At 39.8% G+C, this 21,633-nt stretch overlaps 1 protein-coding gene across 2 annotated transcripts in view; it reads left to right on the top strand.

Annotated features, from left to right (window-relative positions):
- LOC119725125 (CD151 antigen-like) overlaps positions 1-8,480 on the top strand; it is a 26,605-nt gene extending 18,125 nt beyond the window's left edge. For both annotated transcript variants that reach the window (XM_038196496.1, XM_038196489.1), the window contains exons 3-8: positions 1,702-1,899; positions 3,090-3,164; positions 3,370-3,474; positions 4,127-4,303; positions 5,308-5,391; positions 5,970-8,480. In XM_038196496.1, coding sequence (XP_038052424.1) covers positions 1,702-1,899; positions 3,090-3,164; positions 3,370-3,474; positions 4,127-4,303; positions 5,308-5,391; positions 5,970-6,044 — 714 coding nt within the window. In that variant the 3' untranslated portion in view covers positions 6,045-8,480. The remainder of the gene's footprint in view (positions 1-1,701; positions 1,900-3,089; positions 3,165-3,369; positions 3,475-4,126; positions 4,304-5,307; positions 5,392-5,969) is intronic.
- Positions 8,481-21,633: the final 13,153 nt, after the last annotated feature.

Genomic DNA, 21,633 nt, shown 5'->3' on the forward strand with positions numbered 1-21,633 from the left:
GGGGGACACGACAAAAAAGGTCAACTCGTGCATAAGGCCCATTGAAAATCTCGCTAAGTGCAACTTTGACTTTTGAGGTTTCAGGAGCTTCAGCGCTTGCGCTCTCGTTATTTCTTACACACTGTTCCCAAGTGAGGTATCAAATTGAACCGGAAAGTTTCCGTGACAAAACGTATATTTCAGAATATTTGATCACCGAGAAAAATGTCCAAACAAGAATGATTATAAAAAGCGCTTCCAAAAAAATTATTTCTTTTCGTGCCTGATGTTCATTAAGAATGTTATTAATTAGACAAGTGTAAATAACAGTAGGAATATAAATAACGTACATATAGACACTTACATTGCCATAACAGTTTGCCAGCAGTATTTGATTTTCTTTTGCGACTTCTGCTCTGAATAATAACTCTTTTAAAAACATATTAAATAAATTAACCCTTCTATATTAATCATCTGTTGTCCGTACTAATTTTTATTCTTCCTTTAAATATTGAAAGCATTGCTATCGCAATTATTAAATTAACCTCGGATTTTAGATCAAGACCTGTTAATAAGTTGAACAGTGTTGGAGTAGTAAAACTCCTTTTTCTATTTTCGCTTGATAGTAAACCTTTAATTGATACCAGAATGTAATCGTTAGTTTACAGTGAAGAATGTGTGTTTATAGTCGTCAATCGTGCCACACATTTTGAGCGTAACCGACTTTCCTCAATTTTCTATTAACCTTGCGCAGAGTGACCTGCTGCCCTTTGGGCCGAATTTTTTGGAAAAAAAAATTAAGGGCCAATGACGGTCACCTTCCATCTAATCCTCATTCGACCCTTGCCAAATCAGCTGGTTCAATGAACTTTGCAGCCAGGGCTACACCCAGGCCGTGTCAACAAACTTTCGACCAAGCCTCCTGCCAAGTCTCATTGAAACATCAACAAAGACCTGTAACTTGACACAGTCATCTCCCTTCATAACTGCATACCACAGCCGCCAGTCAATTATCTTTCCAGCGCACTGTCTGGCAACTGTCTGGACACTGTCTGGCACGTGGCTTTTTGTTGTATTGCTATGAATAGGGTCTTGCGTAGTGCGGGATTGGGCAGCAGTTGACGAGTTGTTGCAAAGTTTTTTTGTAAACGCTGCGCAGGGTTAAATTATATTCAACAATTCTTTCGTTGATATCATACGATGTATGAATCTGTAATTCAAGTTTCTTAACTTACTTCCTTTAATTTCCACTATTTTCTTTTTCCATAAGGAAGTCCAAGTATTTTTTTATGCAGTAATTTTTCCCACCACGATTCAATATGAGTTGTTTTACTTCTTCCATATTGTATTTTTTTCTAGTTGTAATTTTTCTGAGTTACCTAGACTACACTCTATAAACTGTGTTTAGCAATTAAACACAATCTTGCTATCACTTTGTAAATATGTTAAGAAGCTAAACATGATGAGTTCAATTCTTAAACATCAATGTTAAACTGCTTACTCTAAACATGTTTAGTATTTAAACATGTTTACAAATTGATAGCAAAAAGGCGTTTGGGAAAGCGTTTTATTTCTAAGCACAGTTTTGCAGTGTGGGATTAACATTAACTTTAACATCAAGAGAAGTGTTTTCTTTATTGTTTACCAAGATTGGTAACGAAATATTTATGTCAAAAAGGACTTGAACATCTTAACACTTTCTTTCCCATCTCTTACGCATAGGTTGCCAGCATCATCTTGATCGCCATCGGCGGCTATGTCTTGAACAACAGCTCCAAGTACGATAACCTGTTTGGTGAGAGCAGCAACACGCTGACCGTTGTCTGCGGCTTCCTCATCGGCGTGGGATGCTTCATCTTCCTGGTGGGGTTCCTGGGATGCTGCGGGGCCTGCATGGAGAACGGTTGTTTCCTCAAACTGGTGGGTGACATGTTCACTTTCACAAGTCGACCCTAATGCCGGTTCGATGAAGAGTTGAGTTGATAAGACCGTGCCCGAAGCACTTGGCTACTAGTGGCTTAAGCCGCTTCCAGTAAATCCAGACCAGTAAATCGGCCCAGAATTACCTACGCGAGCCAAATCACAATTTGTAGGCCCTCAAATTCTCAGGAATTTGAGTATTGTGAGGACCGTGAACTTGAGGATTTGTAAAAAAAAAAAATTAAAAAAAGGAAGGGTGGGTGGGTGGGTGGAAGCCGTGCAGAAGACTGCCACCTCCCTATTTCTGTGAAATTTGGATGAAATTAGGCCCTAAAAGATCTATTTTGCAATAGAGCATAGGCGTCCATTTTAAAAATGGCGATTTGCTTCAAGACTGCATTTAGGGGTGATCATATTTGGATGGAAGTTTCTCCCAAAAGTCATCAGTTAACCAAAAATGAACAGAAAATGAAAGATGATGAAAAATGCTTTAATTTTGATGGGTATCACAAACACCTTGGAGAGTTGTGAGTATTTTTTAAGGTTTTTTGGAAGTACGCGTAATTACCATTGGCGTCTAGCTCCTAAGGTTGCAGACCAGTAAATAAACTTCCATAGACCCCAATGGTAAATGCTCCCACTTCAGAAATTCGGAAAAAATACTCACAACTCTCCAAGGTGTTCGAGACACACATCAAATTAAAGCTTATTTCATCATCTTTCATTTTCTTTTCAATTTTTGGGGGGTCAACGGATGACTTCCATCCGAAGATGATCACCCCTGAAAATAGTCCTGAAGCCCATCGCCATTTTGAAAAACGATGCCTACATTCCATCGCAAAATAGAGCGCTTTAAGGGCCCCGATTTCATCCAAGTTGAGCGGAACTACAAGCTCACAGTCCTGTGCACGGTTTTCCTCCCTCCGGAAAAATCAAACACTTTCGATCTCAGGCTGTGCCCCGTGGTCATATATGGGTCGATGTGGCCGGCAGCCAAGGCGCCTTTACGTGCCAGCGGCCCGACCACGTTGTAGCCGCGTCCTTCGCAATTCAGCATCCCAGCTGCCAGTAAGGATGATTAGCCTCCCAAATTATTATTTATCATAAAGAATATCTCGTTAAAAAAAGGAGTTCTGGTGGGCCTACTTGTTGTTTCTTTGTGTTAATTTAGTTTTTTTTTATAATCGCAGTATTTCGTCTTCCTCCTCGTCCTGGTGTTGGTGGAGTTTATCGGTGGCATTCTCGCCTTTGTCTACAGGAACGATGTAAGTCAATAAGATGTAGTAAATAAAAAATCTGGCATCTCAGCCAAGACATATATACATAAAGATTCAAAGATGAGACAAGACAGCCGTTACAGACAAAAACATTGACGAACCAAAACCAGCTTTACTTCCGAACTTTGAATAAATACACAAAGGGTCATGAAAATGGCGAAGTATGAGATTATTTTTCTTGTTCTCCCTCTAGATCAAGAAGTTCATTCAAGACGAGCTTGATCAACAAGTCAAGCAGTTCTACGGGGAGCCAGATCAAAAGGTGGTTACCGGCGCAGTTGACGATCTCCAGCGAGATGTGAGTTATCAAAACAAAATGTGCTTTAGTGGAAATTAGCAAAGTACCAACCACAAGCAACATTATAACAACATGAGAGATTTGGCTGGTATTAAACCCATTCTTTGCTAAGCAAATATTTTAAGCGCTGAGCAAAATTCTAAGCTTAGCAGCTTCTGCACTGGCAATGATCCGTTGATCCAATCCAGTTCATAGACCATCATGTTGCGGCCATCTTTATTTTTTCCCCATTCAAATCAACGTTACCAAAGCGAGGCTGGAAGGAAATAGTCTGGTTCCTTTTTGCAAAAAAAACCATTATCATTCAGTACTGTTATTGGATACAGGGAACATGACTAAAATGGTGGCAGCATGATAAAGGTCGAATGAGTGATTGACACTTGTAGTTTTCGAAACCTCGGTTTTGCTGCCGGTTTGGCTTCCAGAGATTAAAGACTGAGTTTTTCATGCATCTAATACTGAGTCTGTGCCGACCTGCTTACTGAAGATTACATGCACATCCTATAATACGAGAGCTACAATTTCAATATTTCAATTAGCTTGGAATATTTCAAGCATATACATGTAATTGATTCTGGAGCCAGATTGGAGCCAAAGCTGGATGCAAAGCCGAGATTACATAAACACCCGAACTTACCTTTATTTTCAACAGGAGAAATGCTGCGGTGTTGTAGACTACACCGACTATTACAACAGTACCTTCGCAACGTTGCCCCAGTTTACTGGCGAAGCGGTTCCACAGAGCTGCTGTAAGGATCAAAACGATGACACCTGCAACGCGGCACGGGCCAATGGGACCATCGCAGATGTCAGCAAAATTTACACTGATGTGAGTACTCAGTTTGATATCCGGGGAGAGCCAGGCTAGCGTAGCGGTACTTTCCTCGCCTTCCACCGCTGTGACCCGGGTTCGATACCTGCCTGGGCCAATCAAGTTGGGTTTCCAGTCCCTACTTGATTCCGTGGGTTTTCCTCAGTAATATTCTTCTGGGGTTTCCTAGCTCCCACATCTAAAACTGTAATTTCTTCACATTATCTTCTCTTTACTGGGCCCATGGGAGATCAGTGGACTCCACTAAATGGGCTACCTAGGTAAAGTAACAATTCAATAAATAAACAAATAAATAAGTATTGAAATACCATTATCTCTGAGGACCAGGCAATGTCGTTTCCCGCGTTCCTGTAGTTATAAGCCCACACACACTTACGTCCGTTTTCAACAAAAAGATGTGCATTCGAGGACAATTACGTTGTCCTCTTGATGCATGTAATACAAGGAGTACATTCGAGAGAAAGCGCCCAATTGGGCTCTAGAATGCGTTTATACAACGAAATTGTTTTACGTGTAGTTGGAAAGATTGTTAAAAATACGAATTTTCATACATCTTTACCTTATCATTTTGCTATTTTGTGTAATTACCTGCGCGGGGGAAATTCGAAGTGCAACATTTTGGTCCTAAAAAAATCGAGCCGTTCGGGCGCTGGTCTCCTTTGTTAGGCCTACAGTATGTGTTTGTCTAAAAGAAAAAAATTGAGCTAATGTTTCCAGATCGAGTGTACAAAGAGCAAAAGAGAACCATTAATGCCACATGGTGGAAGATACCACGCTTTCGGAATTTAGAAGGTTGGCAGAAGAACTAAACTCGGTCACCTCCGACAATTCAATAGATTTTGTTTCTCTTTTGTGAAACTTGAGAGTCGATGGATGCATATTTCCAGGGAGCTGGAGGAGGTTTTTACCGTTAGTTAATAACTGAAATGTGAAATAATTTCATTGCGGTCAGAATCTGAAGTAAAACGTCTTTCAAACTCACATTTTTTGTCTTAACTCAGGGATGCATGGCCAAACTAGTGAAGATCTTCGAGGACAATTTCGTGTACATCGGAGTGGCCGCTTTAGTTCTGATTCTTGTTGAGGTGAGTCAAAAAAGCCAGAATTCGTGTGCTTTCCCTTTCTGCAACGCTTTGCGCCACCTAATTTAGCCGCCATTTTGTGGTTGATGGACAGCACGCATGCACAAGACCACGCGCCGATGCCCACGCATCCTCGAGTGTGCGACAGGCATGTTATGTCCGGTAACCGGGCCTCTTCTAAACTAGTGTTGCAATTCGTTTGAAGGCACTGTTGCAGAACCTTCAACGTTATGACGTCAGACGTCGGGAATATTCAACTTGTTCTCAATTTAGTGCGCACCTTTAAGGAAGGCTCCGTTCTATAGAGCTAACAACACGAAAGTTATAATTACATTTTTATATGCATAGTCCTTAAACCCAACCAGTTTGTTGTTAATGGTGGCAGATATGCTGAACATGCTCCTATTGAAATTGGTCACAAATCCATGCTGCCTTTTGTTAAACCTTTGGATTGAGCTCCCTCACGATTAACAAACCCTTGTTCCTTCTTGACAGATAATCAGCGGCACTCTTTATCACTAAATTTAAATACTAACCGGAGCAAAGTTGAATACAATTTCTCGTTTCTTTCTTCGTTTTAGATTTCCGCTATGATCATGTCTTGCTGTCTTATCAGCGGTATTGGTAAGAAAGATGATTACAAGTCCTACGCCTAAATCGGTGTTTAAAACTAGCCTTCTTGTCTTAGATTTGCCTTTCTGAGTTTTTTATTCTTGCTCTCTAGACAAAAAGACTGGCGTCGGAGCGGAAGGGGAATAAAAGGTAGATGCCCCTGAAAAACTTAGAAATTGAACCATCTTTGTGTTTTTTAGGTTGTCTGATTTTTTTTTCTGAGTTTTTCCTGGGTCGATCTCGATCTCGATTAGATGCACCGGAGCTTTGCACCGATCCCGATGGGTGTTTGTGGTGGATTGTAACGTTGTCTGCTACTTTTATTGCGGCCATGTAATGTCGATGTGAATTCCATGGGCCTTATGCACGGGTTGACCATTTTTGTCGAGTTCCCTGAATCTAGTTCATAAATTGTGAACTGTTGAATGGAATGGCGCCAGACTATTTAAGCAGCCTTATTTTACTGTCATGTTTTTGTAAATCTGGCTTAAAGCATTAGGGAATGTTGAATTACAAGTCTTAAATTATTCAACATGAAGCAGACTTGAATTAACTAGTAATTTACTTGCTTTCATTTCTCTTCGTAAGTTCCAAAAATGAAGATTTTACCTTACTGTCAATTCGATATGGCCGACATGTGCATAAGGCCCATACCCACCAGGATAATCCTGCCTACACCCCTGATAGAGATATAAGAAATGATTGTAATAAGATTTGTAAAATACAATTCGTTCTCTTGAACATTCTCTTCGATTTAGAAATAATCCAACAGTGAATAACGCTTAAGGAAATGTTTCCCAAATGCGTGGAGAAAATAGTGTGTTCAAAACTAATGTAATTATTTTGTTTCGCTCCTGAAATCCTTTAAATGTTTATTAAAATGACTTCAGCTTCCGCTTATTATTTTCTAGTTAACAGAAACAACATTAAGAGTGTATGATAAGATGAGTGTATTATCTGCGTATAGACTAGATAATATTTCGTGATGGTAGGATGAATAGAAATTAAAAGAAAACCGCCATGCACGGTATATTTTTTCGAATTTCGACATGATAAGTGCTAATGAATCAAATCGTCTTCCATCTTATACTATAAAAGCTTGTCCAAAATTGGAACATCTCATTCAGATGTGTGGTAACATTTAGCGATTGTTGTTATTTTTATTAGAAATAAATTACTCCTTATTTAAAACACGATTGTCTTAAAAGTAGGGGAGATAGGTGTTTGGATTATGCCTTTGATGATACAAGCATTGGTATTTGGCACACAGTCAGAGTGTGCCATGAGAAATATATTTGGCAGTAGGCCCATCGCAGATTTGTCCTTTGACAAATGTATAGAATAACAAGCAATGGCAGCCATTTTGAAAATTTGGAATATTGCTTGTGATTCTTCCTATAATTTCTCAGAGGACAAATCTGCGATGTCCCTATAGCCAAATATCTTTCTCATGACATACTCTGACTGTGTGCCAAATGCCATGCTTGTATCATCAAAGGCACAATTCACCCAAATATTTTTTTTTATCTGCCCTACTATGTGTAGTGGTGTAGAAGTGGTAACAACTTGTCTAGAGAGTTTCACTTTCGGACTTAAAGAGTGCAGATGCTGCCGATTTTCAATTGAGGCCACCAACTGTACCAACTGTATTGAATCTTAGTTTTTAGAAAAGTAATCTTCCTTTTTTTGACACTCTAAACAATTAGGCCTATAATGTTTAGTATTATTTTTTTTTTAGAATTAACATTCATATAACAGTAATACCTTGTGTTATGTATGTTTCCCATTCTTAAAACCGTAAATTAAAACTTGGAACTTGAAACTTTGGATATCTGATATTACTACAATATGTACAAAATAGACCACGTGCACGGGGCGCCCTCACCGAGGACAGGTTTTGTTCTTTGAATTCACTAACCAACAATGTACACTGCTTCTACGCACAGGATGTGACGTCATCTGCAGATCTTAGATGTGACGTCATCTGCAAAGGGCTATAAGTAGTCACGAGCTGTAAATAGCTAGAAGTCACAATACAAATAAATTAGACTTCCTTGACTCGATTTTAAAAAGTGCTAAAGAATTGTTTATTTTTCCATGAATTTGCAGGATTATGCCATACCTTATCCCCTTACAAAAATGTACAGGAAAACAAACAAGACACCAAAATATCCTTTATAGCAATTTGATGTAAAAGCTCCTCTCAGTGTTATGGCCATCAACTTTAGCCTTCTCTCCAGCAAAATAATACTCTGAATATTTTGATTATTTTTTTTCAGAACATTGAAATTGGACGTCATTTTTGATGACCTCAAAGGTCAAATGTCTGGTAGCCGGCCAATTGACTGGTGCCCAAGCCCATCATGATCTTTCCAACAGAATAGCCCTACCAGTGTATGCGCATTTAAATATTTTTAGCGAGTTTGGTTTTATATATGTTTTAATGGAATAAACACATTTCAGTGCTGTACACATTTCAATAAGTAGGCCGTGATGTATGGTGCTCTTATAAATAGACTGCTTTATTTATTGAAAACAAACAGAAAAAAATACATTATCTGAGCTGCAGGGTGACAGACTATTAAATGAAGTTCGACGATTTTACCTTTCACGTTGCTTTCCAAAATGTGGGCATCTCGGTAACCAAACGACTTAAGACAAGCTGCCAGTTGAAAACATCAATTAGAGGCTTGTCTAACAGAAGTGCGCCACCAGCAGGTTTTGTCGCATAGAAGTGAGCCTCCAAGCAGCCCGTATCACAGAAGTGCGCCACCAACAGGTTGCCTCAGAGAGGCTATTTTCAAATTTCGAGGTCGGCATCTCAAAAGTCATTACCTAACCTAGTCTTGTTCCCAGACCAAAAGATTCTGAACATTCCTGATGAATCTCAAGTCAGGTAACCGATAAAATATATATATATAAAACGACACGAGACCAAAACGGGAGGAATGCCTCCAATTTCCGAAAATGTCCGGAGTTTGCCGAATGCATTTCGTCGACAATCATGCATGGGGCAAGTTTGCGCAAGAACTATTGTTGACCATTGGTTAACCATTATTCGACTAAAGTTAGCCCGAACTCTGTTTAGTCGACGGTGGTTGACTACGCTAGTCGACTATTTGGAGCCAACCTACTAGGGCTGGTTGCATCGCTGGTAACCAATAGCCGCGCGCATTCATAACGTACAGCAGGGAGCCAGGATCCAAGCGTTTTGCGATGACATTTTGACCAGCGTTTGACTATAGAGGCGATCGCACATTGCTATTAGTGCGCCGGCGTAAGGTACGTCACAAATCAACCACTAGTCGACTAATGGTCCTTGCCCGAACTTGGCCCTGGATAGCGCCCAGGTATTTCATGGTATATTTTTTCACCTGCCATGCTTATTATAAAAGATGAATTGATACCGGTGATTAATATTCATGGTTGCATTTAAAAAGTTGAAATTCAATGACGACTTTGTGCATAACGTATATACTCGGATCATATAACTAAGAAAGCAGCCAAATAGACTGGGCTCCGTCTGGTTATGGCAGTCCGTGCACTATATCCATGTTTAAATATCTGGATAGCTCATCAGCCATTGTACTATGCACCGTACATATTTTAAACCACGCGCTGGTTCCGAATCTCTCAATTCGAATAATGATACGGGAACCGTATAAACACTCCCATTGTGCATTTACAATAACATTCTAAAAAGAATTAATGTTAATGAAGTCCCAAATTAATTCTAACTATTTAAACAATGAATTATATAAATAGAGATTGTGCAATTAAGTACAACATTCAGCAAACAAATAATTCAAACTATATTGTGTTTTTTCTTCTTCAAAGAAATTATATATTACATTAAAGCCTGATTATTTTTCAATCCACTTCTTAAACAATCAAAGTGAAATGGTGTAAATTTGATTTTGGGCCACTCTCACCTTAAATGATACCAACTTCAATGCTTATTCAATACTTAACCCATATTCAACATGTGCAGGTGAGAGTGGCCACAGTATAAAATGTATACCCTTTCACTTAATTGTATTTCTTGATCTCTAGGGACCCAAGTGGAATGTGGTAACAAGAGTAAATTGAGAAATGGTCAGTCTTTAATAAGGGAATAAATGTGTGCTTCGGAGGTTTTTATCACTCTGTTTAAGACCACTTAGAGTCTGGGTGCTGATAATTACCCGAGCCGGAGGCGAGGGTAATTATCAGCACCCAGACTCTAAGTGGTCTTAAACAGAGTGATAAATACCGACCGAGCACATATTTATTCCCATTCATAAATACCTTTTCGGTAAAAAAAAAAATTGTTCAAAAAATCCCGATTTTGTTCAACAAGTTCACTTCATGCTTTTTGAAACATCCCTTTAGCAAAATAATGGAGTGTTCAGCTGGCGAGTAAGATGTAAACAACCCTTTTAAGGAGATTGACGCGCGCGTAGCATGTTCTGCGCGATGTCGCGCACAACGCACCTGGGGCGTTGCGTTTTTTTTAGAACTTTACAATTTAGAACTATACAATTCTGACTCGCTGGTAGTGTTGCGCATGCCTACGTGAGGATGTTTACGTTCAACCAATGAAACGATAAGAGGCACTGGATTTTTAGGAGTCCACATTTTATTGTGACACTGGAAAAGTGTTTAAGACCAGCTAGCCATGTCTTTATCATCCGTTTAAGACCGGCCACGTGACGGACTCTCGACCAATAGGAATAGCTAAACTGTCTGAGGTATTTATGAATGCAATCTATTATTTCATTCAAAAAAAAAAACCATGAAACTGTTTGAATTATTTGTTTTCCGAATGTTGCACTTTTTCGCACACTCTGTACATTGTAATAAAATAGGTAAGGATTGCGGTTAAAGTCTGATACATTTTGTTTAAAATTCCATTGTTATGGGGCTATCCAGATGTTTTGTAGAGAACAGTAGTCCATGCGCGTATAATAACTGTTTAACTTCTCTTTGAGCGTGACTAGCAGTGTCAAGAACACAATACTCTCCACCTTAGTGCATGCAAGCCCAAAATTGTATTCGGTGGCCAAACAAAAAATACAACAACAGTAGCCATGGATACGGCAATTCAAAGTCCATCCTCAGTCTCGCTACTTTGCATATTTTAGCAATAGATAATCCACTGCATAGATTTGCTATGACTACAAAGTCTCGTGCTGGCAGGACGCACTCTTCGTCACCATAATTAATCAGTGTCCAATTGCTTTTTTTGTCATTTAAAAAGCGCAAATTTTATGTAAACATTTTACGTTTGTTTTTTCAAAAGAGTTCTTTTCAAAAAAGCAAGTGCAGATGACCCTGTGGTTATTGTCAGAATAAAACTGCAAAAAGAATATTTGAAAAGTAGTTAAAACTTTAGAAAAGGAAAAACAAATATTTGGGGGAAAATGTAATTTGTCAGGAGGTAACAAATATAAGGACTGTCTAGTGCAGAAATTATTTGTCCAGAACAGGATTTGAATGCGGATAAACAGCTGGAGAATGGCCAATCCAAATCAACGTTTCACCAACCAAGAAACATAACACCGAACTACCCGATTCACTCCAAAATCGGAGCTGCACGTTATGCCTATAGGTGACGATATCCACGATGGTTACTACACATACGGCTTTAAACCTATCCGAAGAAGCAACAGTGGTTACGGGGAGAGTACAAAACAGATCACACAATTATTTCTAAGATTTTAAAGAGGTTGTGGAATGCTCGAAGACATTTCCGTCATTTTTTGGGTATATGTAGCCTAAGGTGTGATGAAATAAAAATTTCTTTTGTGTCTGTCATGAAATGAGTACAAAAGGTACTTTTGAGAGCTGTTTTTCCGGTCCTGTTTCGACCCGAACGTGCAATTTGTGTAAAAGTCGTCGTTGGGGCAGCAAACAAAACATAGTCAATCGTGACGTAATAAACAGGACTCCCGATGCAGCGTAGTATAAACCTCTTTTAAGACTCCCCAATTTTCGTTTATAGACAAGTTATTCTAAATACTGCCATCAGCAGCTGTATAGGCAGCATTTAGTGGTAAATCGGGGTCATAAAATGCTTCAATGGGATGGGTACAAAATTCAGGCATGGCGTATGACGAATACGACCATACAAATAATTAACTTTAGTAATCTAATTTGATGAACTTTTCAAAGAACGGAATGTGTGACTCTGATGACTGTCGTGCATGTGACATTCACGAGGGAGTCTGATACCGAGACCTGAGATTTGAAGTGGCGCGCTGATGGCCTGTCAGAAAACTTATACTGGGAAACAAAGGTCAAGTGTTTTATTTATGAAAAGTAGTGACGCAAGGAAAGAACAAAGGTGAACGAAAAAACTGAAATGTACAAAACACAGTTAAACAGCCAAAAACAGTAAGGCTGACGTTATCTGTTTGCTCACTATAGTTAAGTATGTTTTGCATAACCATTCATAGATTTAACCAGATTCCTTACCCTTTCCTATAACTTTAACCGGTTAACCTGTCCATATTTTGAGTACCGTTTTAAAAAAGAGAGAAACGGTGGGTAAACAGTTGACGTTTTGATGACTTCGCCTGAACATCAGTTTTGGAAATGAAGACAGTCGGTGCTAGGACTGTTCACTTGACGGAACGTCTTCAAACTCAAAAGAGACGTTAAACCGTTTGTGCCCTAGCTGTTTACGATATAAGAGGCTTCAATGTTTGCCAAGTTTTTTTTGAAATAGTTTCACGGCAGAGGCCGATCCGTATTTGGGTTTTCGACACTGATACTTCGTACCAGTCTCTTGCAACGGTATCCAAGCACATTTAGAGTGTCCAATGGTATCTAAACGATTGTGTTATATTGTTACATTCCAAAGCATAATAATGACTCCATATCCGACCGCATTGCAACAGACGTCTCAGACAATATAAGGCCATGTATAATAAGATGGGCGTCGCGAAAATTTGACGCCAAAATGCCGATGCACGTGACACAAATTGTAGAAAGTGACGTCATTTGAGAGAGACCCTAATGATAATGCTTAAACCGTGGAGGGTTAACAAATCGCAAATAAGCAAAAGGTTGAAATTGATTATTGGTATTTAACAGATACATTGCCAAATTAAACTGGTTAAACTAAACTCTGTGGCATGTTTTGCTATTGTTCTTTAATCGTTTATGTGAGCCATGCGTTTCGTCAGAGATTACAAAATGACAAAGACGTTGACATGTGTCGTCTAATCGTTATTTGACTTTTGGAGTAAACATTTGGAGTAAGAATTCAATTGAATAAATAAATGCAATTTTTTTGAAAACCTACGGTAAATTGTAACCTCGTAAGAAAAGAATAACGTCTACTTTCCGAAGCGACTAACATTCACGTCTTATTAGAAAGCTAGCTAGGTACTTTCGGCCTAAGTGGTGGACAGCCATGTCACTCAGGTTATAATACATGCAAAGTAGAGTACATGTAGTACTTAAAACGACTAGCTATACCACTCAACACAGAACTGACAAAAATGGTTGTTTTGAAAGTATAGTACTGATGTAATATAAACTGCTCTATTACAAAACTATAGATATCGACGGGAAGTGAAAACCGCACACATAGCTCAACATTGCGCGATAGATCCGGTATCTATGATACAAATAAACACTCACACAGTTCAAATGATTTGGTAACAGGATAAAGAGGAGTATCCCACCGCAAACAAAAAGGCCGGATCTATCTAGACCGCCCATAAAGAATTTTGGGGGTTCCACACTTCTGCGTTACCCAGTACCTATCACACCGTTGCGTAGGCGTCATGGGTTACCCTTTGTGCCTCGGTAGACAACCCGAAATTGATACAAAGTTGAAAAGGCATTGGTTACCCAGTCACGCCCACAAAACTGACATCACAAATGATCGCTTAGATAATGATCAATAGATAAAATACCAAAATACCCAAAATAAATTTGCAGCAGCAGATTGGAATGCTCATCCAAGTTCGTGGTAAGTGCATGCATGGTTATGAGGTTGCTGTATTTACACACAAAAAGTGACGTTGTGCTTTAATCCGTAACTTGTAAAAGGTTTTGTACAAGATTTGGTATGTAGACCATGCGAATGGATGAGGGCTCTTTAGCGACACCTTTTTGGCGGGGGACGGAGAGTAGAAATATCACGTTCGTGGAAGCAGTTTAACAATTTGCACCTTTGACCAATAGGGTTATACCAAAATGCGCGCGCCTCGATTTAAGAACGCGTGCGTGCGACATGCGCTCGAGCGTACGCGCGGTTCCAACTCATTACAGGCTTCAAAATACTTTGTTTGCCGGTGTCACATGAAAATCCGTCTCCTATGAAAATCGGACCCCTTTTCCCTATTATTGGTTAATCCCTCTCACGTGACCGGTCACTTTCCTAATTACCATACTTACGCATGCGCGGTATTACCAATGAGTCCGAATTTCATAGAAACGTAAATTCACGCTACACCGGACCGATCCAGTAAGCCCCTCCCACTGCGCACGTGGGCAAATTAACACGTGCTCCTCTCCAATGCCACACTGCATTTTCCTGCCGCGCGCATCATACGCGCGTGCACGCATATCGGAATTTTGTGCACTCATGTCGGACATAAATCACGGCTGTGATTGGTCAGAATACCATGGGGCGGTGCTTACTGGATCGGTCCAATAAGCAGCGTCTGGGCATTGTTATTCACAATTGCAAAGCGCTATAAACAATTGATTGGTGGGCCAGATTCAATTTTTGCCTCAAACACACGTAAGTTTAAGATTACCACAATTAGGTTTGCTGTTCCCTTTATATGGAGAACGATTCACAACAATATTGCCCCTTTAACAGTTTTACTCGAGGCTCTGAAACAGCTTGAAAGATTTGACCCCATAGGCTATAATAAGCATTCACAATCACTGAACTCTTATCACTCAGAGTTTCCGTCTAAATTATTTGTCAATCTTGGTATTTCAAAGGGGAATGGCTATTTTGAACTAATACGTATACCAATGGGGTCATCTAGAGAGGAATTTGAGCAGGACGATAACGATATGAGGCCATCCTACACTCAAAGATAAAGACAAAGACAACAAGATCCACATTACTTGAAAGCACATAGGATCAACCGCCGTTTAACCATGGTTAAGCTTCTGTGGTGAACCCAATTAAAGTTCACCAATTGTTTTTAGGGGCACTGAAGGTTTAGGCCAAAAAAAAGTCTCCGGTTTCTGGTATTTTGCGTCGGCAAAAATACAAAAAAATTCAATAAAAGATGATGTCTCAAAACCGCCAAACTCACTGGTTTGACTGAAATCCTGCTGCTGCACAACTTTAACGTGTTTTTAGATGGGGTTATGATCGAGAATAAGCTTTATGTGGCCTCTCTGGACTCCCATATATTTGCACTAAGTTTAGTCGGGCACCATTTGCAGTCATCAGCCGACATTTGAAGCAAAAAAAACAGGTAAAAAAAAAAAAAAAAGCCGCGTCGCCGCACACTTTTTGGGCAAGCTCCATACCAGAAACCGGAGACTTTTTTTGGCCTTACGTATAGATTCTGTGTGCAATTCAAGATTTAAAAGGGGACCGGGGAGCACCGGGGGGCACGGACCTCCATGGGGGCCTTCCCCCACCCCATGCCCCATGGCCCTCATGCTCTCCACCCTAGTTACGCCTCTGATAGGATCAAATACATTTATCCGAAAAAAAACCTCGCGAAATATCAACAAGCTTTTTTGGATTAAAGATCGTATAGCTGAACTAAACATCCCGTGAAATCATTCCGTTTGGCTTCTGAGCTGAAAGCTAATTAGGTAAGGTTTTGAACATTACCGGTAAACGTCTTGGGATTAAAGTGGTGGTGTTAATGAAAACGAACAAAATGCATGACAAACAAAACGATCCTAATATGCCTTTAATGTCGGCCACAGAATGTTCTGGCAGAGTTGGAATGTCCAACGTGATTCCAGTTACGATGCAAAATACGGCTCAACATTAAACAGAGTGCACAACATTTGCTCGTGCTGCAATTTTCAGTAGTAAGTTGATTTCGGGGATTAGAATGTTATAGAAAATATTGTTGGACTGATTGGCTTTGGCTTGAAGATGCTGGAAAAAAACAAGAAAAACATCATGTTCCTGTAGTCTGGTTCCTTGACCCCACTTAAGATGAAACGGGGAAGTTTGTCGACTTTGGGGAATTATAAGGTCAGAAGAATCAATCCGGCAGGTTTGTACCCCTTCACAGATGTGTACCTCAATTGCAAAGAAAATGTGGAAAAACTAATCAGAAAAATTGAGAGCAGCTTTTGGAAAAAAAAAGTTTTCTCCAACGCTGGTCGGCCGACCAGCGTTGGAAAAATACAATTTTTCTTGAAAAATTCAGCACAACAGGAGCCACGATTTTACGGGGTGCTTTAGAATGTCATTCCCTAAACTTCCAGTAAGATATTTCATAATAATTTTGATCATTTTGTTTTTTGATGTTTGCAAATGTTGTATCTCCCCTTTAAATCCCAATGTTATACTCTATGTAGTACCTGCCCCAATACATTAGTAGTGACATCAGCTATCATTCAGTGGGAAGCATAAATTGCGTCTAATTTTTAGGGCGATCCCTTCCATGAAATAATGTCAGGAATCTTCGAATCAGTGGAACCATAAAGCACGTTCCATCCCGCGGGACCCATTCGTCAAACCTCGGTGTCGACTCAGGCTTTGGCTTAGTCCTGATCCTCAGCCCCAGAACGATTCCGTTGGCATTTTCTGTTCTGAACATTTGGACAGATTCCAAACTCGGGTTTGCAACTAGAGAGCTTAGAACAGTGCAGCAGATGAAAAGACACATTGCACCTAAAATCTCCAAAGTCAATGATCTACATGCAGTAATGAATCCCAACTCGCATGCGTGGTTTGAGTAATGGCCGATATGTCATGCCATTATGACACTGCGATTCATCTTCTTCGTGAGGCTTGAATGTCAGCGAAGTAGTCATGGCTCAGGAATGAAGTAGTGCATAAAATTAAGCCCTCAACAGCTCAAGTTGACATAGTAAGAGTAGTCGGGTACCAGTCGATGGTTAATGGCGCCTGTCCCTTAATTGTGACATGAAGTGCTGCGAGGCGGCAGACAGACACTCAACTGATGCATCACTGAAGGGGTTCATTTTAAGCCATAGCAGGGGACCTGATCGCAGCTAATTGCTTGTAGGCCAATATGATAATATAACAATTGGGACCACCGGGAGCAATTAGTCTGGTGTCCGTGAAAATGAGGTTTTCAATTAGTATAGCCTCTATAATTTAGGAACTCGGCTGCATAATTGCCGGCAACTAAGCTAATTAATTAACGAACTTGAAACATGTTTGCAGTAGGCCTACTTGGAATATATATGTATGTCTTTGAGAAAAATGAGTTGACTTTTGAATTTATCTGATAATGATTAAAAATATTAATCTGTGTAGTCAGGTTGTAGTGCCAAAGAAGATAGATGAGAGTGGTATATTGAAAAACAGCAGCCTATCATGCATATGTTCTTTGAGTGCGGGGGCAGGGCACTCAATTTCTTTCTTCCTTTTCTGGCATCTTGGGGCTGTGCTTTTTTGGATGTTTTTACATGTATTTTTTTGAGGATCTATCACTGAGCAGTGAGGTCTTGCTGGGCGCCACGCCCCTTTCTGGCACGTATGGAAAGCCATATCGGACAATTCGGAGAATTTAGTTCTCAGCAGTGGTGTATCCAGCTTTTGATGCACTATTCTAAGTCCTATAACCACTTATGGAAATAGTTACTGAAAAAAATAGTTTTCAGGACAATTCCCCGGGGATCTCCCCCCCCCCCCCTGGATATACGCCACTGGTTCTCAGAATGAAATCACTCTGACTCTGCAGTATTTCCAAGTTATCAACACTAAAAATTAGCATACCAATAACTGAAAATATACACAAGGAAATTAGTATATAGACGTAAAGACAATTGACCTAAAGTGCATGCATTATGGGGAGTAATAATATGCGCTTTCTAATACCAACGCACAGCATCCAATGCATTTACCCCTGTCCATTACGGTAATATATGACCGGGAAGATATCTAAACAGACTGGCAAAATATACAACCAGTCATCATCTGACCCGTCCCTGACCGGGTTTATTTGTTCGACTATCTACGAAGAAGACGTACGACCCGTATATACAAACACGCATGCACGCTCCCGCCAAATGTTGCCATATTTGTTAGTGGTAAACTTGGTGCTAGTCCTCCGAGAGGCTTCATAATTTATTACTGGCAGAATTGAACTCGTTGAGATATATCTACGATAATTGTATTCTATAGGTGAAATATCTTTATAAAAACAACCGCTAGCTAATGTATGCAGGTACGGTATGATACGAAATCTTCGGCACAGGCCATATGTCACTTAATTGTGACGTCATACCAACAAACAACTCCAAGCTTGAGCATCTTTTGCATGTTACAATTGGCGACATTTTCTTTCTGTCAACACTTTTAAAGCTATAGTCCATCATTTGTAATTTGTGCATTTTGTTCGATTGAAGCAACAAAAGTGCTCAAAATCTAAAGAAGGGTACTGAACAACTAACCTAATGAAGTTTCAGCGCAGCTTCAGCTGTATATTCCGAGAAAAACAGCATTCTAGGATCTCAATTTCAAATCAAAAGTTGCTGAATCATGTTTTGAATTGCGCCTGAATTCAGCGTCCGAGACACGTTCTCGCTGAGCCGATTGCAGCTACGCGATGTTGCGCAGCGATCCGACGAATTATAGCAGCCGCGCGCGCGTGTGCGTCGTGCCAATGATTGCGCGCACTTCGCCGAATAACAAAACGAACTACTAATTTAAATTTTCCTACGGTGCGTCTTAAGAAGCACCGTTGGAAAGGCCTTCTTTCGTTGATTACTTCAAAATGACAGCTTGCCAGAAAGAATAATTTCACAGGGAGTTTAGTACCCTTACTATCTTTCAACCAAGTATGATTTTCAACAATAATTACGCCAGCTACTTTTCGGATAGCTGCAAATGATGGACTATAGCTTTAAAGCTATAGTCCAACATTTGTAATTAGTGCATTTTGTTCGTTTGAAGCAACAAAAGTGTTCAAAATCTAATGAAGGATACTGAGCAACTAACCTGATGAAGTTTCAGCTAAGCTTCAGTTGTACATTCCGAGAAAAGCAGCATTCTAAGATCTCAATTTCAAATCAAAAGTTACTGAATCATGTTTTGAATTGTTTTGAATTGCAGCTGTACGCGGCGTCGCGCACTGATCCGACGAATTGGACGAATTATAACAACCGCGCGCGCGTGTGCGTCGTTCCAATACTTGTGCGCGCTGCGCTGAATAACAAAACGAACTACTAATTTAAATTTTCCTACGGTACTTCTTAAGAATCACCGTTGGAAATGCCTTCTTTCGTTGATTACTTCAAAATGACAGCTTCCCAGAAAGAATAATTTCACAGGGAGTTTAGTTCCCTTACTATCTTTCAACCAAGTTTGTTTTTCAACAGTAATTACGCCAGTTACTTTTCGGATGGCTGCAAATGATGGACTATAGCTTTAAGCCAACTCGCAGTTCAAGAGAAAAACATGAAGTGCAGAACAGTTTGAGACCAGTTTCATGGCTATGCTTACCGTTAGCAAAAATCCCTGCTTACTTTAGCTGAAAATAATTCCGTGCTTACGGTTAGCGTATTTCACAGGTTAACAAGGAACGTTGGCTTCTGCGCATGTGTACATCCCGTAACCATGGATTACGTGCTTACGGGGTTAGCACAGAAGTTTTCTGCTTGCGCGGTTAGCACAAAATGGTGATCGTAAGCACGGAATTCTATGATTAGCAGAGCCATGAAATTGGGCCCCGTTTGCTGCAAGTTCGTATCACGTACTACGTGACCATGACATCCGACATTTTGTAAACAAATGTAACATGGTTTAAGAGCTACACTCATCGTTGGTTAAACACTTTAACGACAGCAGACTAATGTATTACCGTGCTCTGAAATCAATTAATCCGTCTGTTGCCATTACAAGTCGTGCCGATTCAATGTCGTGACGCCGGCAATATGAGCGTCAACACGATCAATAATTCTCATCAGAAGTCACGTGACAGGTTTTTTGTTACATGTTAACAAAATTGTTTGCCATTAATAACTCTGAAAATGTGTGATAAAGCATGGTTAATTTGTCATTGAAAAACGAACTATCAGAGGCACACTTACCAACAGAATGTTACATTTAGTCAGAAATTGAAGGATCTGGGCTGAATTTACTCAATTATCACTGGTACCCGGATTAATCAATCAATCAATACGACATTTATTTCAATGCTGTCCTTGGATGTACAGTGTTTACAATAAGTTAATACAATATTACAGGTTAAGTTTAATATCAAATTATTACACAAAGAACAACATTTAGGTTTTGGTGAAGCAAAAATGCTTTTGTACCCTAACCTAGGGACAGACAATGGGACAGACAGGACAAAGGACTACAACAGCAAATGAGTGTGCATGCAGGTACTAAGACATAACAATTCGAGATAATTTACACATTGCAGTTATAAATATGCATCAAGAAGTTATTTTCTTAGTTTTTTTAATACAGCCTGTGATTAGGGTGGTGTTTGAACCAACACATGTATTTAATGATTCACTAGTGTGGCTGCATAGAGAAAAACAGGGCACCAGCGAAAGTATTCCAATCCATACAACGCTGTGGGTTTTGAAAACATGCTTGAAATACATTACCTTGAGCCGTGTGTGCAAAACGTGACATATGCAAACGAGCGTCGATAATTGTACTACGCTTCATACTCTGAACATTTATACAGCTTTCCTGTATTCAGAAACAGGCAAGGGTTAATATAATCAAGTTCATGTTTGCATATAGCCATTATTGTGCTGATGACAATACCGTGGTCCCTGCTTCAGGAATTGAATTATTCTATGCGGGGTAAATGATGTGCTGCATAGTTCGTAGTGACGGGCAATCAGTAAGCCTATATCAGTTCAGATTCACAATAGCAATTCTGACATTCACTTCAGGCAAGCATCCGCGAACGTGTGTGCTACAATTGCTGAGACCTTTTGTTATTTTTTTTTTATTTAAATATAAATCATGTTTTGACAGCTTCAGAGAAAAAAATCACAGTGGTCCATTTCAGGCAGGGGTGGGTCGTGGATACAGTGCGCTCGTTTCGTTTGTTGTATCCAGTAGGTCATTGTAACAATGAGTCTGTATCTCTTTGGAACTCATTGCCCAGTGGCTCTTTCCCTCCATTTTCTACGATCTATAGCCTCTTTTAAGAGGAATATCAATTCCTACCTTCAGCTTTTGATTGTTTTTTTTTTCTCTTTTCATCATACTTGTCTTCTCTCTATATAGCTTTTATAGCCTTGCTTGTGGCGATTTTCCATTTTAAAAAATATGGCAATCTTTTGTACCCATTCTGAAAGGGATATTGTAATCCGGTATAAACTAGTTTGGTTTTCGACCATTTTGAGTCACAGAGTATATTGAAAGAAGGCCGCAGATTGGCTGACTAAACACTGACGTCACACAATGGCATACTCACAGACCACGAGGCATTGCCTCATCGCTTCTTTATAAAGTTCAAAGTCTGGGTGCGGGCGGACTGC

Source organism: Patiria miniata, unplaced genomic scaffold (genome assembly GCF_015706575.1).
Source record: "Patiria miniata isolate m_02_andy unplaced genomic scaffold, ASM1570657v1 HiC_scaffold_1, whole genome shotgun sequence".
Lineage (NCBI taxonomy): Eukaryota > Metazoa > Echinodermata > Asteroidea > Valvatida > Asterinidae > Patiria > Patiria miniata.